Source organism: Martes martes (assembly GCF_963455335.1).
Source record: "Martes martes genome assembly, chromosome: 9".
NCBI classification, from domain to species: domain Eukaryota; kingdom Metazoa; phylum Chordata; class Mammalia; order Carnivora; family Mustelidae; genus Martes; species Martes martes.
Window position 1 is genome coordinate 120,230,814 of NC_137896.1, and position 15,360 is coordinate 120,246,173.

Genomic DNA, 15,360 nt, shown 5'->3' on the forward strand with positions numbered 1-15,360 from the left:
AGAATTAGAACTTGAGTCTTCACAGCCTATTGCAGTTCTCACTCCATCATGGTATGCTGTGAAAATCAAAAGAGCCCTTAATGGAGGTGTTTAGGCCGGTGCTCTGCCCATAGTTGATGCTCAGTAAATGTTTATTAGTGCCTTTTCTTTCCATTTAGCAATATCCTGTACTATTTACGTATCTCTGTATATGTATGTATTAACAGAAGTTCACTGAAACTCAACATTTATTGAAAACAGCTATGTGTCAGGCATTAAAAAGGAAAGAATAAAGCCTTCAAAAGGTTTAATAATGAGCTGGCTAAGTAAGCATGGATCACTTTTACCATTTTCCTGTGCTTAATGGTGCAACATTAAAAATAGCCCGAAATGCCCAGTGTCACATTTTAACATTGTTCTATATTTATTAGCCAATGCAATTAGACAAGAGGAAAAAAAAAATGAGATACTGAAAAGGAGAAGGCAAAATGATTATTATTTGCTAATGATATGATTATTTATCTTGAAACCCAAAGAGAATTAACTGAAAAACTTTTAGAAACAATAAGAAAATTCAGTAAAGCAAAATTAATATGCAAAAATTAACAGCTGTAGTATATCAAATGGTATTTTTAATATATAATTGAGAAATTATTTTAATTTACAATAACAGCCAAAATAAAATGCCTAGGTTTAAACTTAAGAAGAAATAGGTAGGACCTATATAAAGAAAAATTTAAAGCTCTACAAAGTGACATAAAATTACTTAGGCACATGGAAAGATATACTTTCCCCTTAATTAGGATCACTCAACATTTTAGAGATGTCAGTTCTTTAAAATAATCTACAAATGTAATTCAATCCTAGTTAAAATACTAGTTAAAATAAAAATAGTTTTTTTTCCTTTCAGAACATAATAGAAAGTATTAAGGTCCTTATGAAAAACTAAACGTGAGAATAACTAAGAAAACTGAAAAAAAAAGAAAACACCACCAGATAATAAAACATATTTTAAATTACCAAGTTTTTCCTATTGATGCTGGGAAGGACATAGAGAGACATCAGTGGAGTAGACTGGAGTCCAGAAATAAATCCAAACACATAAGGAAATTCATAACAAATTTATAACAAATATAGTAAAGTGGTAAGAAAGTAGGGACCATTTAATAAGAACTGCTGCAACAACTATTTACTGTTTAGGAGTGAGGTGGATTCCTTTGCATTGCTTTCTCAAAAATGAATTTTAGGTGGATCAAAGATTTAAATGTAACTTAAAAGAAAAAAAAATTGCCAGGGCACCTGGGTGGCTCAGTTGGTTAAGCATCTGACTCTCGATTTTGGCTCAGGTCATGATCTCGGGGTCATGAAATTGAGCCCCATGTCAGGCTCCATGCTGGGTATGGAGCTTCCTTAAGATTCTCTCTGTCCCTCCCCCCCCCCCTCCCCTCACATGCACTCTCTCTCTCTCAAAAAAAAAAAAAAAAAAAAGCCTTGCTTATAAAAGTAACACATATTCATTTTAAAGAATTTGGAAAATACAGAAAGATAAACAATTTTAAGTTAAAAATTAAGACATACCCTAGTAAATAATCTTTGGCTCAAAGGGTAAATCAAAACAAATGACAAAATAACTAGAAAGCAGTTAAAGAGATTCTATACTGAAAACTTCAGGACAAAATTAAACCTGTAGTCAAAGGAAAACACATTATCTTATTCATTTCTAAAGAAGAGAGAGAGAAAAACTAAAGGAACTTAATGGTTTTACAACTTTGTGAGTGTACAAAAAACCACTGAAGTGTGTACCTTAAAAGTGTTAATTTTGTAATATGGTATATCTCATTTCAAAAGACTAAAAGAACTTAATACCTAAGACATTAGGAAAATGTCACAAAATAAACCAAAAGAAAGTTTGGAAAATGAAAATTAATAAAAAAAGAAAAGTGCCTTAAAAAATCTATTTAAGAAGAAAATAGAGAAAATGAAAAATTACAAGATTAGTACTGAAAGGGAGACATAATCACATACTAGAAGAGATTAAAAGAATGACTAGGGAATATTACATCCAGTTCTGTAAAAGCACATTTGAAAATGTAGGGAAAATGAAGGACTTCCTAGCAAAATATAAATGACCAAAACTGACTCAAAAAGAAGTAGAGGGGCACCTGGGTGGCTCATTGGGTTAAAGCCTCTGCCCTTCGGCTTGGGTCATGATCCCAAGGTCCTGGGATGGAGCCCCGCATCGCATCGGGCTCTCTGCTCAGCAGGGAGCCTGCTTCCTCCCCCTCTCTCTGCCTGCCTCTCTGCCTGCTTGTGATCTCTGTCTGTCAAATAAATAAATAAAATATAAAAAAAAAAAGTAGAAAACCCAATCTCCTAGTCACATAAGAAGAATTAGAAAAACAATGAAAAGATTTATCCTTCTAAAAGGTATCAGGATCAGATGGCTTCATGAATAAGCTTTATTTAAGCTTTAAATAACATATAATTTCAGTTACTTAAATAATTTTAGGGCAAAGAAAAAGATGAACAGCTCTCCAGTTTATTATGTGAAGTCATGGTAACTTAACTAGCAAAACTTGATAGAATATCAAAACAGAAAAGTATATCCCAATTTCACAAATATAGAGAGATGTATAATTTCTTAAATATCAACAAATAGCATTCAGTAGTATATCAAAAATAATTCCCTACTAGCAAGGAGAGTTTATCCCTGGAATGCAAACATGGTTCAATATTAAGAAGTTCGTCAACATAATGTGTTACATTAACTGACTACTGGAGAAAATTTTTTCAGTACTGGAAAAACATTTGATATAATCAAGTAGTCAAATCTAATAAAAACTTTAAGCAAAATCAGAATAAAATGAAACTACTTAAATATGAAAGACAATATTTATTATTAGCCAACAGCAAACATCATAGCAAATGGTACAATGCTAAGTCATTAAAAGAGTCATTAAAAGAATTTCCATTAAAATTAGGTACAAAAAGGATACTTGCTATTTTCCTTTATTACTCAGCATTGTTTTAGAGGTTCTAGAAATTCAGTAAGAAAAAGGGGATTTCCAAGGGCTTAATCTTCTCTATGGGAGAATCCTGAAAGTTCTCTGTGGTCTTTGTGTATATCTGATTCAGCGTTCTGCCTTGGCAGTCAACCTACTCCAAAGACTCAGTCCAGTTCTCAGTGTCCTCTAGGGTCAGACTCTTTGTAACATCCAACTTTGAAGCTTGCCCTAATTTCAGATTTCCAGTTATATTTAATAAATATTTTTCTGTTAAATTAGTTGAATTGAGTTTTCAAATGTTCTACAATATTATATATACTTCTTGGAGTTTACTTCTCTGTCTTAACAATAGATATGATAATCCCTCCAAGTAATCCGATACAGCTCTACTCTTTTTCATTTGTATATAGTCCACAGTATGCAAACATTCCTCTGTTGATGAGAATTCATGTCGTTTCCAGCTTTTCCCCTACTACAAACAATGTTGCAATAAATACTCCGTGTGTGTGTGTGTGTGTGTGTGTGTGTGTGTGTGTACACACGTAAATACTGGTTTTCTAATTTCTATAGACTAGATTTCCAGGGCTGGAATGCTGAGTTCAAGAGCATATTTTAAAATTTTCATAGCTATTGCCAACTCTTCTTCAAAACACTGTGTTTCTACCAGCAATATGGTATGGAGGTACCCTTTTTCTCATATCCCTGCCAACACAGGTGGTGTCATTCTTTTAATGACTCCCAGTCTGGTGAGTGAGAATTATTACTTTAATTTGCATTTCATGGATTACAGATGAAGTTGAGCACCTTTTCATATGCTTATTGGCTATTTGGATTTGCTGTTCTGTATATTTATATTCTGTATTCATTTTTCTATTGGATAATGTGTCATTAATTTTTCTGGTTCAGGGACATGAGAGATAATAACTTTTGCCAGTCATATAAATAATGAATATTTGTCTGGATATGTCACTGTCTTTTAATATTTTTACAAATATTTTGCCATACAATTGCTTTTGTTATTATTATTATTTCTTTTTTAAAATATTTATTTATTTATTTATTTGGTAGAGAGATACAGCCAGAGAGAGAGCACAAGCAGGGCGAGTGGGAGAGAGAGAAGCAGACTCTCTGCTGAGCAGGGAGTCCAATGTGGGCTGTATCCCAAAACCCTGGGATCATGACCTGAGCCAAAGGCAGACACTTAACTCACTGAGCCACCCAGGCACTCCTATTATTATTATTTTTTATATACTCAGTTGTGCCTGTCCTTGCTTCCTTCCTTTTTTTTTTTTTTAAATTTATTTATTTATTAGAGAGAGAGTGGGGGAGGAGGGTCTGAGGGAGAAGCAGACTCTCCGCTGAGCTCGATGAGGGGCTCAGTCCCTGGACTCCAGGATCACAGCTGGAGCCAAAGGCTTAACCGGCTAAACCGCCCCCATACTCCTGTCCTTTCTTTTATGGTTTTTGAGTTTCCTTTCTTGGTTGAAAATGTTTCCCTAAGGTTGTACATATGTTGCACATTTCTTTTGCACTTGATCTTAGCCAAAGGGCCGAGAAGTGTTGGTGCACATTTTCTTCTGAAATTTTTATTGTTTTATTTTTAAATTTTGAAATCACAAATTCATCTGAATTATTCTGTATTTAGAGAAAGGCCTAACTTGTGTAAGTAGCATTGTACCAAATAAGTCACTCTTTTCCCCTTAACTTTAAAGATTTTATTTATTTATTTGAGAGAGACAGTGAGAGAGAACATGAGAGGGGAGAAGGTGAGAAGCGGACTCCCCTTGGAGCTGGGAGTCTGATGCAGGACTCGATCCTGATAGTCTGGGATCATGACCTGAGCCGAAGGCAGTTGCTTAACCAACTGAGCCACCCAGTCGCCCATTTCCTCTTAACTTCAAATATCACCTTGGTCACTTTTAAACTCTCTTCTTTTAATAGGATCTATTTCTGGGCTCTCTCTTCTGTTCTACTGACCTATTTGTCTATTCTTATGCCAATATAATATTGTCTTGATTGGTTTCAGACTATATTTTAATATCTATTAAGGTAGGTTCCCTCTTCTTTCTATTGTCCTGCCCCATTCCTCTTTTTCCTATTTTTTTTAAAAGATTTTATTTATTTGTTTGACAGACAGAGATCACAAGTAGGCAGAGAGACAGGCAGAGAGAGAGGAGAAAGCAGGCTCTCCATGGAGAAGAGAGCCCGATGTGGGGCTTGATCCCAGGACCCTGGGATCATGACTTGAGCCGAAGGCAGAGGCTTTAACCCACTGAGCCACCCAGGCGCCCCTCTTTTTCCTATTTTGATTAGTTCTTCCCAGATAGTTGTTCTTTCATATGAATTTTGGAAACTTCTATTAAAAACAGAGGCCCAAACCTGTTAAGATTTTAACTGAATCTGTGTAAAAAAAGAAAAGTACCTAAAAATCTATTTAAGAAAAATAGTGAGAGCAAAACATTCTCTCTGTATTTATGTTATTTAACTTATAAGAGCTTATAAGAGCCTAAGGACCAGGAGCCCTATTTATGTAATAGGGAGTGGTTATTAATACAATTACTTAAATATGTGTCTTGTGAAATACTTATAACTAGTGTTTAAATAGTGTACTGTAGTTAAAGGACTGCCAGGCCTCTTAATCTCATGAATAATTTAGAAAAGGCTATATTCATTTTCCCAAGCCATTGTGAGAGAAAATATTTGTGAAGTGCGTTCCAGCAATAAAATGCTTTTAAAAGTATAGCCTCTTAGCAGTAGTCACTCCAAAGAAATTTTTCCTTCAGTTCACAGTAAGCTTATTAACTGCTTTTTAAATTAAGTATCCTATTTAATTTAGGTTAACATTCATCGGGGAAGGATTTGAGCAAAATAAACTCCGTTACTAGCACTCCCAAGTAAATTGTACGTTTCCTGAGTGCTAAGGGTTGTTATTAATATACAAGTCTTTTAAAATTGGTTTTCATGTCACTGAGCAAATTTCAATGGCATGAGCAAAAAGATAGAAGTAAAATACCAGCATTTGTTGTCCTCAAATAGTTTACCATCTAGCTGAAGAGATAATGTGAATATGTACATGCAAAATGATAACTTACAATACAAAGCCATGGGTGACTGCTGGTGTGTGTGTGTGTGTGTGTGTGTGTGTGTGTGTGTAATATATGTGTGTATATTAGTATGTGTGTAAAGTATTGGAAGAGTTCAGATGCAGGCAAGATCTCTTAAAACCTGGAGCTCAGAGCTTGAGCTGGGCCTTAAAGGACAAGTTAAGATTTGGAAAGAAGGGAGAAAGCTCATTCCAACTAGAGGGCTAGTCATGACAAAAGCTAGGAAGTCAGGTGTCCAGGAGTTTTGCGGAAATGGAGAGTTTGTATTAGAAGAGTTCAGAGAGGGAATACAGATTAGGGCCAGATTATGGAGGACCTTAAATAAAGGACAAAGGAATTTGGGTTTCAAACTTGGCACTGAGAAACCACTGACTATTTTTGAGTTAGGGAAGTGAAAAATGTCAGTGGTGTGCCGTATTGACTGAGGTTGGGAGGAAAGGAAGGCAGAAAGACCAATAAAGAATTTCCTACCGTTGTCTAGTAGATGATGAGAATCTAAACCAAAAATGTGTAAGTGGGGATTGGAATGAGAAGGAGGCAGGAAACCTTCAGAAGGTTTAGAAAGGCTCAGAATCAAACATGGCTTTAATATTCTGATCCTCTGCGGTTGGGAAAATGGTGGTATTAACAGAACCAGGATGTCAGGGGCGCCTGGGTGGCTCAGTCGGTTAAGCGTCTGCCTTCAGCTCAGGTCATGATCCCAGGGTCTGGGGATCGAGCCCCACATCAGGCTCCCTGCTCAGCGGGGAGCCTACTTCTTCCTCTCTCTTTGACCCTCACCTGTGCTCTCTCTCTCATGCTTTCTCTATCTCAAATAAATAAAAAAAAAAAAAAAAAAAAAAAAAAAAAGAACCAGGATGTCAGCAGGATGAACTGTTTTTATGTATAGGATTAAGCCATTTTGGGACATGTCGAATTTGAGGTAACAGCAGGACACCCAAGTAGAAAGTAGTCTTAGTATTGAAGGTATAGATGTGCTTTTGAGAAGGGAGGTCAATGCTAAACGTTTTGGTGGTATTGTTGAAAGCATAAGAGTAAGTCTTCAAAAGAAGAGAGCACAAGGATGGAGAACTAAACTGAAAACATGTTTGGTGTTAGGGAAGAATATTTAAGTAATTTTTCCTTAAAATTTTCACTTTTAGCATTTGTTTTGGCTCTTTGAAAATGCTTTCTCTCTCATTTTAGTGAGTGAAGAAACCATGATGAAGAACTGTGCTTATTTTGTATGTTTCCAGAGTGTATTTACTAAAAGCCTTTATTTTTTTACCTTTTTAGAGCTGTATTATAAAACGATACTGTGAGAAAAGATTTGTGTCTAAATATCTTGCAACCATTGGAATTGACTATGGAGTCACAAAGTAAGTACATTGTTTTTTTGGGCTTGTAAGTTACATAGACCTTTGAACTCCTATAAAATGATGTGTCTTGAAATAGGTACTCTGAAAATAAATCAGGAAAGATAGGAATAAGAGACCTTTACAGAAATGTAGTGATCATATAATTTGTTCATAACTGAGCACATTCTTTTTTGCCAAGCCCTCCCTTAGGTATAGGGTCTACAACAATGAGCAAGTTAATATAAAGCCCAACTGACAGATGTACCTTTTTATGACACATGTTTGTATAAATGGGTCCTATTAGCAGATGTGTTTATAGAGCATTTTGAGATATTCTTTCTAAAAAGTCTAAATGTTATGTGGAAAATTTTCTACCAGACGACATCATTTATTGGTTTATGATCTTTATAGCCTATTGGTATCTAGAAAATGATCTGAGAGAAGTAAAACTGGAAAGAAGTGGGGATTTATCTGGAGATGACTCGGCGTGGATTGAGCTTGGGGAGATAGGATTACATTAGCAGGAAATAATACTGCCAGTGCATAGAATTGAGGTGTATAGCACTCTCCCGAAGGTGGAATTTCAGGGACTTAATATTCTGGCCCTAACCTGCCTCTTCTTCCCTCTTGTTTCATTCCTTTACACACTTTACCCTCCCTCCACACTGCCCCACTGTCCTCATATTTTTCCTGTTTCAGTGTCATTATTTATTCTGTCCACCTGAAATGTCCTTTCCCCTCATCTCTCCATCTGTCAGACTTTTCAAGACGTGAAATGATCTTGTTCCCATGAGGTCTTAGAATACCTCCTTTATTAGTGAGGACTCTTTTTGGTTGCAAATGACAGCAATATTAAACTTTTCTATGCTGTTTATGGTACTTAGAATAAATTGCCACATGTCACTATTTTTATATGTTAAATGTCTCCTGCTAGATTATAAGCTCCACAAAGAAGGGGCTATTAGTATAAGTCATCCCCAAGTGCCTGGTACAGTGCTTGTACAGAGTAGATACTCAAAAACTATGTATTATTAGGTAAGATAGGACTGAAGAGGAAGTTTACAAGATTAGAATATGAGGGCAACTTTCAAGAAGGTGGACTAAAGTGGTGGGTGTATCTGTACTTCAGGACACAGAGTTTCATCAGTGATATGGCAGGAGATCCTGTTTAAGGCGGTTCTGTTTTGAATCCATATAAGTAGCTAATTTATTCCCCTAAGAAATGAGTATCACCATATTATACCATAGAACTGTGGTCGTTTAGTCAACAGACTATTCTATTTCGGGCTGAAAGTTTTTGGGAGAAAGATGGTTGTCCCATGGTGAATCAGGAGAGGAACCCAAGTCAAACCAGCTCAAACAAAATAATCATCATCATCATCATCATAAATAAAGTATATTAATAAATTCACATAATCCAGTTATAAGGATGGTGGGCCTTGGAGATGGCTGGAACCAGGGACAGAATAGAGCCACATCATTTACTACATCTCTCTCCACCTTATAGCTTCCTCTACATGGCTTCCAGCAGATCTCAGACTCACAGTGTGAATTTTACTTCCAGAGACGGACCAAAGTTAGTATACCAAGTTTAAAAATCCCAGGGAAGGGGCACCTAGGTGGCTCAGTCATTGAGTGGCTGCCTTCAGCTTGGGTCATGATCTGGGTCCTGGGATTGAGCCCCACATTGGGCTCCCTGCTCAGCGGGAAGCCTGCTTCTCCATCTCCCACTCCTCCTGCTTGTGTTCCCTCTCTCGCCGTCTATCTCTCTGTCAAGTAAAGAAATAAAATCTTAAAAAAAAAAAGAAAGAAAGAAAGAAAGAATCCCAGGGAAGGTTTGATTGTCCAGGTGGGGACAGGTGCCTTTCCCCAGCTCAGCTGGCTTTGGCCAACAGAGTGGGGTCGCTAAGAACGTAGAGCCGAACCCATCTGAACCACAACCACAAGAGGAAAGGGGAATACTCTGGGATAGTCAAAATAATGGATACCCATTCCATCCTCCCTGTTTCCAACATGGTGAAGCTCAAATTCCGGCATGCTGAAGAATTACTTGTAGAGTTTGTAAAAATGCAGATTCCTAGGACCCACCCATCAAGATTCTGATTTGCCAGGTCTGAGATGGGGCACAGGAATCTGCATTTTTAACGGTCTCTCATAATAAGGATACAGGTGGTCTTCAGGCCATAATCTAGGAAAGCACAACCTCGAGGTAGTGAATTACCATTTTTCTTAAAGTAATTGCCTCTGTCTGGCATCTGAATTAAATTAACCTCTTTGAGTTTCAGTGTGTGAATACATTTTTGTTCATTCCTGATTTTATGGCCTTTAGTTACATCCTCTCTCAGCTGCTATCTCTTTAAGGCAAAATTTTCTAGTATAAATTATTATACCAGATCTTCTCCAGATGCTCTCAGGCTCTGTTGTTATTTTGTTTTGCTGTTCTCACATCCTCTTTTGTAAGATGGATCCTGATTTCACAGATGTTAAAATGAAAGCAAATATGCATTTTGGAATTGATGAAATATGGTAGAAAATTCAGGAATAAAGAAATGATTAGTGGTTAGCTTAATTTAAGTCTACAAGTAATATAAAACAACTGTAGGAATTGTGATTTCAGAATAGAAAGTGGATGTTATAGATGCGGACAAGGGAATAATAACAATAAACAAACCAGGAGGTAGTACAGGGACAATGAGAACTAGTACTGATGTCCTTGTATCCTGGAGGAGGGGTTCATGTCAATGCTGTGTAAACTGAAACATGTCACTTAAAAACATAATGCTTCTACCCTGTTAATTTATTGCGAATAATTCCTATTCTTAACTTAGAGGGGTCTTTTAGGAAATATTTCTTGCGATGAGGAAACATATTTAAAGTTCAATAATTCTAGTTCACTTCAGTTCCCTTTTCTTTTGTTAAATTCAATAACAAGTACATTTCATACTTTTTATTTTAAAATAGCATAATCCCATTTTTATAAAAAAATACTTATGCTCATCAGTCATATCTATGCACAGAAGAAGACTGCAGTGATGTTCATCTATATTGACAAAGGTTTTTTCTGGGTGATAGGATTTGGGATAAATTTTAAACTTTCATCTTTGTATTTTTCTTTAGTGTTTGAAGTACATACAATATTTCATTAATTTATTTGCCAGTAGTGATTTTTCTGGAAAAAAATAAAAAGGTCCAGATGCAAATATGCTACCATGTTGAACAGTATTTAATTCTAATGTGAAGGTTATTATTTTTCCTTTTTGTTCTTTTCTCTATTTAAAAATTTTTGAAAACAAGTTGACTTGCTTTTGCTCAATGAAGATCACACAGTTATTGTCCTGCGTGGTAACCCAGCATGACCACTAGTAATTAAGATGTCTTCCTAAGTGAAATAAAATATTTTGTTTTCCTTCCTCTCACTCCTACTTGCCCCACATCAGTTTTCTTAGTTTCATGGTAATAGCCACCATTTGTTAGTTAAGGGGTACGGACTGAAGCATCTTGAGGTAAGCGGAAGGTAAATTAGGGCGCTTATTACAGTGGGCTCAGTGTTCTGAAAATAAGGAGGGCAAGATGATCTGCCAAATTACCAGCTTCTGTTGTAATGATTATCTGTTATCAAGAAGAGGCACTAAGAAAGCCTCTTTTCAATTTCATACACATACCTTCTTAAAATTAATAAATGACATAAATGATTTCAATGGGAATGCAGAAGCCATAACCTTCTTTGGAATTGTTTCCATTTGAACATTTCAGGGTACAAGTCAGAGACAGAGAAATCAAAGTTAACATCTTTGATATGGCTGGCCATCCCTTCTTCTATGAGGTAAGAAAGACTTTATGAGAAAATCTGCATCCAGTATTGTCCAGTATTGTCAGTGGGTTAGGGAAAGATCCCAAGTTATTAGAAACTACCAGTATGCAAATCATGTATAAAATGAGGTGAATTTAGCTGGTGGGTGTGGCTTCCTTTCTGAGCCTTAACTGAATGGAAACCTGTTGGTCTTTTGTTCCATCCCCTAGATAGTGGTAGGAAATTCCATTGCTAATGTTTCAAACACTTAGATAAGACATTTTAAATTTCAAAGGACTGTTGCTTTTATGCTTTATACATTCCTGATCGATGGTCGTCATTCATTCACCGCATACCAGTGTGCCAGTTTCTGTGTTGGACGCTGGTAATACACAGTCCCTGTCCTCGTGGAACATAAATATGTCAGAGAAGACAGATGTTAAACAAATGACAGAATGCTTGGGAGCATTTAATATCTAGCCTAGTATCTGGGAGGACAGGAAGTCTTGTTGAAGGAAGCAACATTTAAATTAAGCGTTGATGGATAAGTAAGAATTACGTAGATTGGTGGGAATCCAGGGATGATGTGATACACAGGATAGTTTTGAGTGGTACAGACTGTAATAGTTTGGAGAATGAATGTCTCCAGTGATGGGTCACACTGCCTCACAAGTTCATCCTTTTCACCGTTAAAAACTCTAGATTAACAACGCCCTTTTAGGGACGCCTGGGTGGCTCAGTTGGTTAAGCAGCTGCCTTCGGCTCAGGTCATGATCCCAGGGTCTTGGGATCGAGTCCCACATCGGGCTCCTTGCTCAGCGGGGAGCCTGCTTCTCCCTCTGCCTCTGCCTGTGTTTACTCTCTCTGACAAATGAATAAATAAAAATCTTTAAAAAAAAAAAAAACGCCCTTTTGAAGGCTGCCTTCCTTTGACTTTCACTATTGATCTTGGCCTTGTTTTTAGAACAACATAGACTGAGTCTGTGCTTCTACAATGGAACCTTTCTAATATTTGTTAATCTGCTCCTTTTCAGGTAAAATATTTCCTAGTCCTGCCCCAGCTAGGCTTCTCAACATCCTTTGTAGATAACCTCTAGTTAGCTAATGGGGAGATGACAACTGAGCACAACATTCCAGATATTGTCTAGTGAAAAACGCTGAGAGTTCCTTTACTTTCTGTCATTAGACACTAGATGTCTTATGAATGCAAACTGAAATTACAATAGCTTTTTCCCCCAGCAGCTCAAAAAGATAACAGTATAATTAATAGAAGTTTCTTGAAATCACCACTTCTGACGTAACTTTTCTCTGAATAGCTTTGATTTTTTCTTTTTTTGTCAAATACTTACTTGTCTGTAGCTCAAACCCTCCTTTTTGACAAGACCAAAGCCATCTTCTCCCTAAGCCCCAAACTGACCAAAGTATATTTTTGCTCAGCACACAGCGGGTGAAGCGTCCATAGCCATTGTCATGATCCCTGACTTCCCCCCATCCTGGAGGCCTGTCTTCCATTGAAGCTACTACTGTCATCTGTCCTCTCGACAGGTTTACCCAAAGGGCCTACTGAGAGAGGCCCGTCTGCTTAGCATGTGAGAGAGCACTCTCAGAGGAAAGTGTCAAAGAGAGGACCGCGAGGGAATGCCAGGCCTGTATCTTAACAGCGATTTTGCTTCCACTGATGCACACATCATTCTGGGACTTGCTGGTATGAGTTAGACAGTCTAGAAAATTCTTGAGGCCCGAGTGATATTAAACTAACAGCTTTCTGTGGCCTACAAGTTAGAAAGTTTACCATCTCTGCTCTAAGAAATAATCCCAATTCCCTTAGCATCCTACTTAATTAAACTTTGGATGCTGCAAGACTTCTAGGACTAACATCAGAGAGCTGTTTTGGGAGCTGAGAATAAGAGAGCTGTGGGGGACCATTGAGGCTTCTCCTTTTTTATTTTACAGATGGGAAAACCAAAACTGGAGGTGGTAAAACCACTTACTCAAGATTACAGAGGTAGCCAGTTGCTGAGCCCAGACTTGAACTTGAGTCAGTTGAAAGAGAAATCCATGAGGCTTGCCTAAACCTCTATTTACACGCAAATCTCCCTCTGGATAGCATAATTTGCATTTTGAAATTCTTTGGCTTCTGCTTACATTCTCTACATTCAGCTCTTGATTTAAAATGTCTTGAATACTTACACCTGGTAGGCCCTGTTGGCTGACACAAAGATGGACATATCAAGACACATGCCTGTCACTTGCGGCCTACTGGCAGCTGTATATGCTACCAACTATAAAACCAGACAGGAAGAAATATGAGCACTACTAGAAGCACAAAGGCTGTGGTATTTCAGGGATATAGGGGTTAGATTCTGTTTGGCAGGGGTTGGGGGTTAGATGATAGGTGTGGGGCAGAAAAAACTCCATGAAAGATGCAATGTCATAGCTAAACTAGAAAGATTAAAGATAAAGAGGTGTCTGTTTCAAGATGGAGTTAGAGAGGCACAGGGGAGGTTTAGGGAATGAGAGATTATCCACTTTGAAGGACACTAGGAGGAGGAAAAGACTGGGAAGCTGGTGGGGGACTGATCAGAAACTTTCAACACCAGTTAAAAGAATTTGAAATTTAAGGGGTTGGCAGTAGGGAAACACTAAAGAATTTTTGAACCGGGCCTTTGAAAAGATAAATATGCAATGTGTATAATGTTGCTGGGGAGGTTACTTAGAAAATTCTTGCAGTAGAAGTCAAGAGGTAGTGTAATGTTGGCACATGGAAATGGAAAGGAAGTGACAGGTGCAGGAAATCTGGCAGAGGCAGGCCCTACAGGATTGTTTGTACCTGTAGAGTGAAAAAGAAGAGGAAAGCAGCAAAGGTGAACACTAGACTTTCAATCCACATGGCTCAGAGAATGGTGTGCTCCTTTCATCACTAGAAGTTCAAGGGAAGGAAAAGATTGGGAAGGAATAAGCTGGAGGGCTTCCTGCTGTACATATTGAATTTGAGATTCCAGCAAGACATTGAGCCGGGAGAGTCTACAGTTAACTAGAAGCGCAGGTCTGGAAGCACAGATGAAAAGGCTCACCTTGGAGCTTCTCCCAGTTGAAATTATGCAGGTGGTTATGTTGTCTGAGTTGGAAGGAAGGACTGAAAAAGAAAGGCTGTGGGCCTGGGATGGGATTAGGGGAATTACAGCAGCCAGCTGGAGTGGGAGCAATGGAGAGAGGAGGAGTTGGTAAGAGACCAGACAAGAAAGAACCTGGAGAACGTGGCGTATGGGAGCCAAGGCAAGGAAGAGCCAAGCCTCTTCCTCTTCGGGGAAGAGGCAGAAGCCCATTTTCACTTCTGCAGGTGGGCTGAGGACCTTGAGAACTGAGGGGAGAAGCCTCCTGCTGTTCATCACTTTAATTCTTTCTGATTTAATTGGTTTTAATTTAGGAGATAACTGCTTCTGTTTCTACAAATTAATAGACATTTGCCTTCTTGGCCCAGGTGTCTGTCTATACTCAGAAACCTAAATTTCATGCCTGATGTGTGTAAGAAGTCTTCTTTTCTTACAACAGACTGGCGTGGGTGTGTGCATACTGGAATTCTCTGAGACGAATGAGTAATACATGGCCTCTGTCAAGGTTCTTACTGGAATTTTGGCCTGAAACCCCTGGTCTGTCAGTGTTACTCCTCACCCACTCGACTTACCCTTCCTCTGCCACTTTCATGTGCCCTATACTTCGTGCTGCCTCTTCCTAGAATTATAGATATGCCCCAGAAGCGAGTTGCCATTTCTAGCAAAAATATCGAAGGTGGACCATCAGAGGAGGGTGAGGAAGGCAGGCAGAAGATGCAAATACACATTGTTTCACAGGCACCGTTAGGTGCTTTGCCTTCATCATCTCATGTAATCCTCGGAATTACCCCGTGAAGGAAGTAGTACTGTCCCCATTTGATAGATGAGGACACTGAGACGCAGAGAGGTTAAGTGACTTGCCCCAAATCACACAACTAATAAGTAAGAGTGACCCCAGATTTGACTCTAGAGCCATTACACCACTGGGGCTCTGAGTTTGGAGTTCTGAAGTTAGTGTGGAGACCCTAGAGTCAGGGAAGCTCTACCCAGCATCCCGGGGAGCCTGCTCCAGGCTCTGGTACATAAATAGCC

The 15,360-nt window shown here is 38.2% G+C and overlaps 1 protein-coding gene across 1 annotated transcript in view; it reads left to right on the forward strand.

Annotated features, from left to right (window-relative positions):
- DNAJC27 (DnaJ heat shock protein family (Hsp40) member C27) overlaps positions 1–15,360 on the forward strand; it is a 30,359-nt gene that overhangs the window by 1,068 nt on the left and 13,931 nt on the right. Inside the window, exons 2-3 of the mRNA XM_080813889.1 lie at positions 7,364–7,446; positions 11,179–11,248. Coding sequence (XP_080670015.1) covers positions 7,364–7,446; positions 11,179–11,248 — 153 coding nt within the window. The remainder of the gene's footprint in view (positions 1–7,363; positions 7,447–11,178; positions 11,249–15,360) is intronic.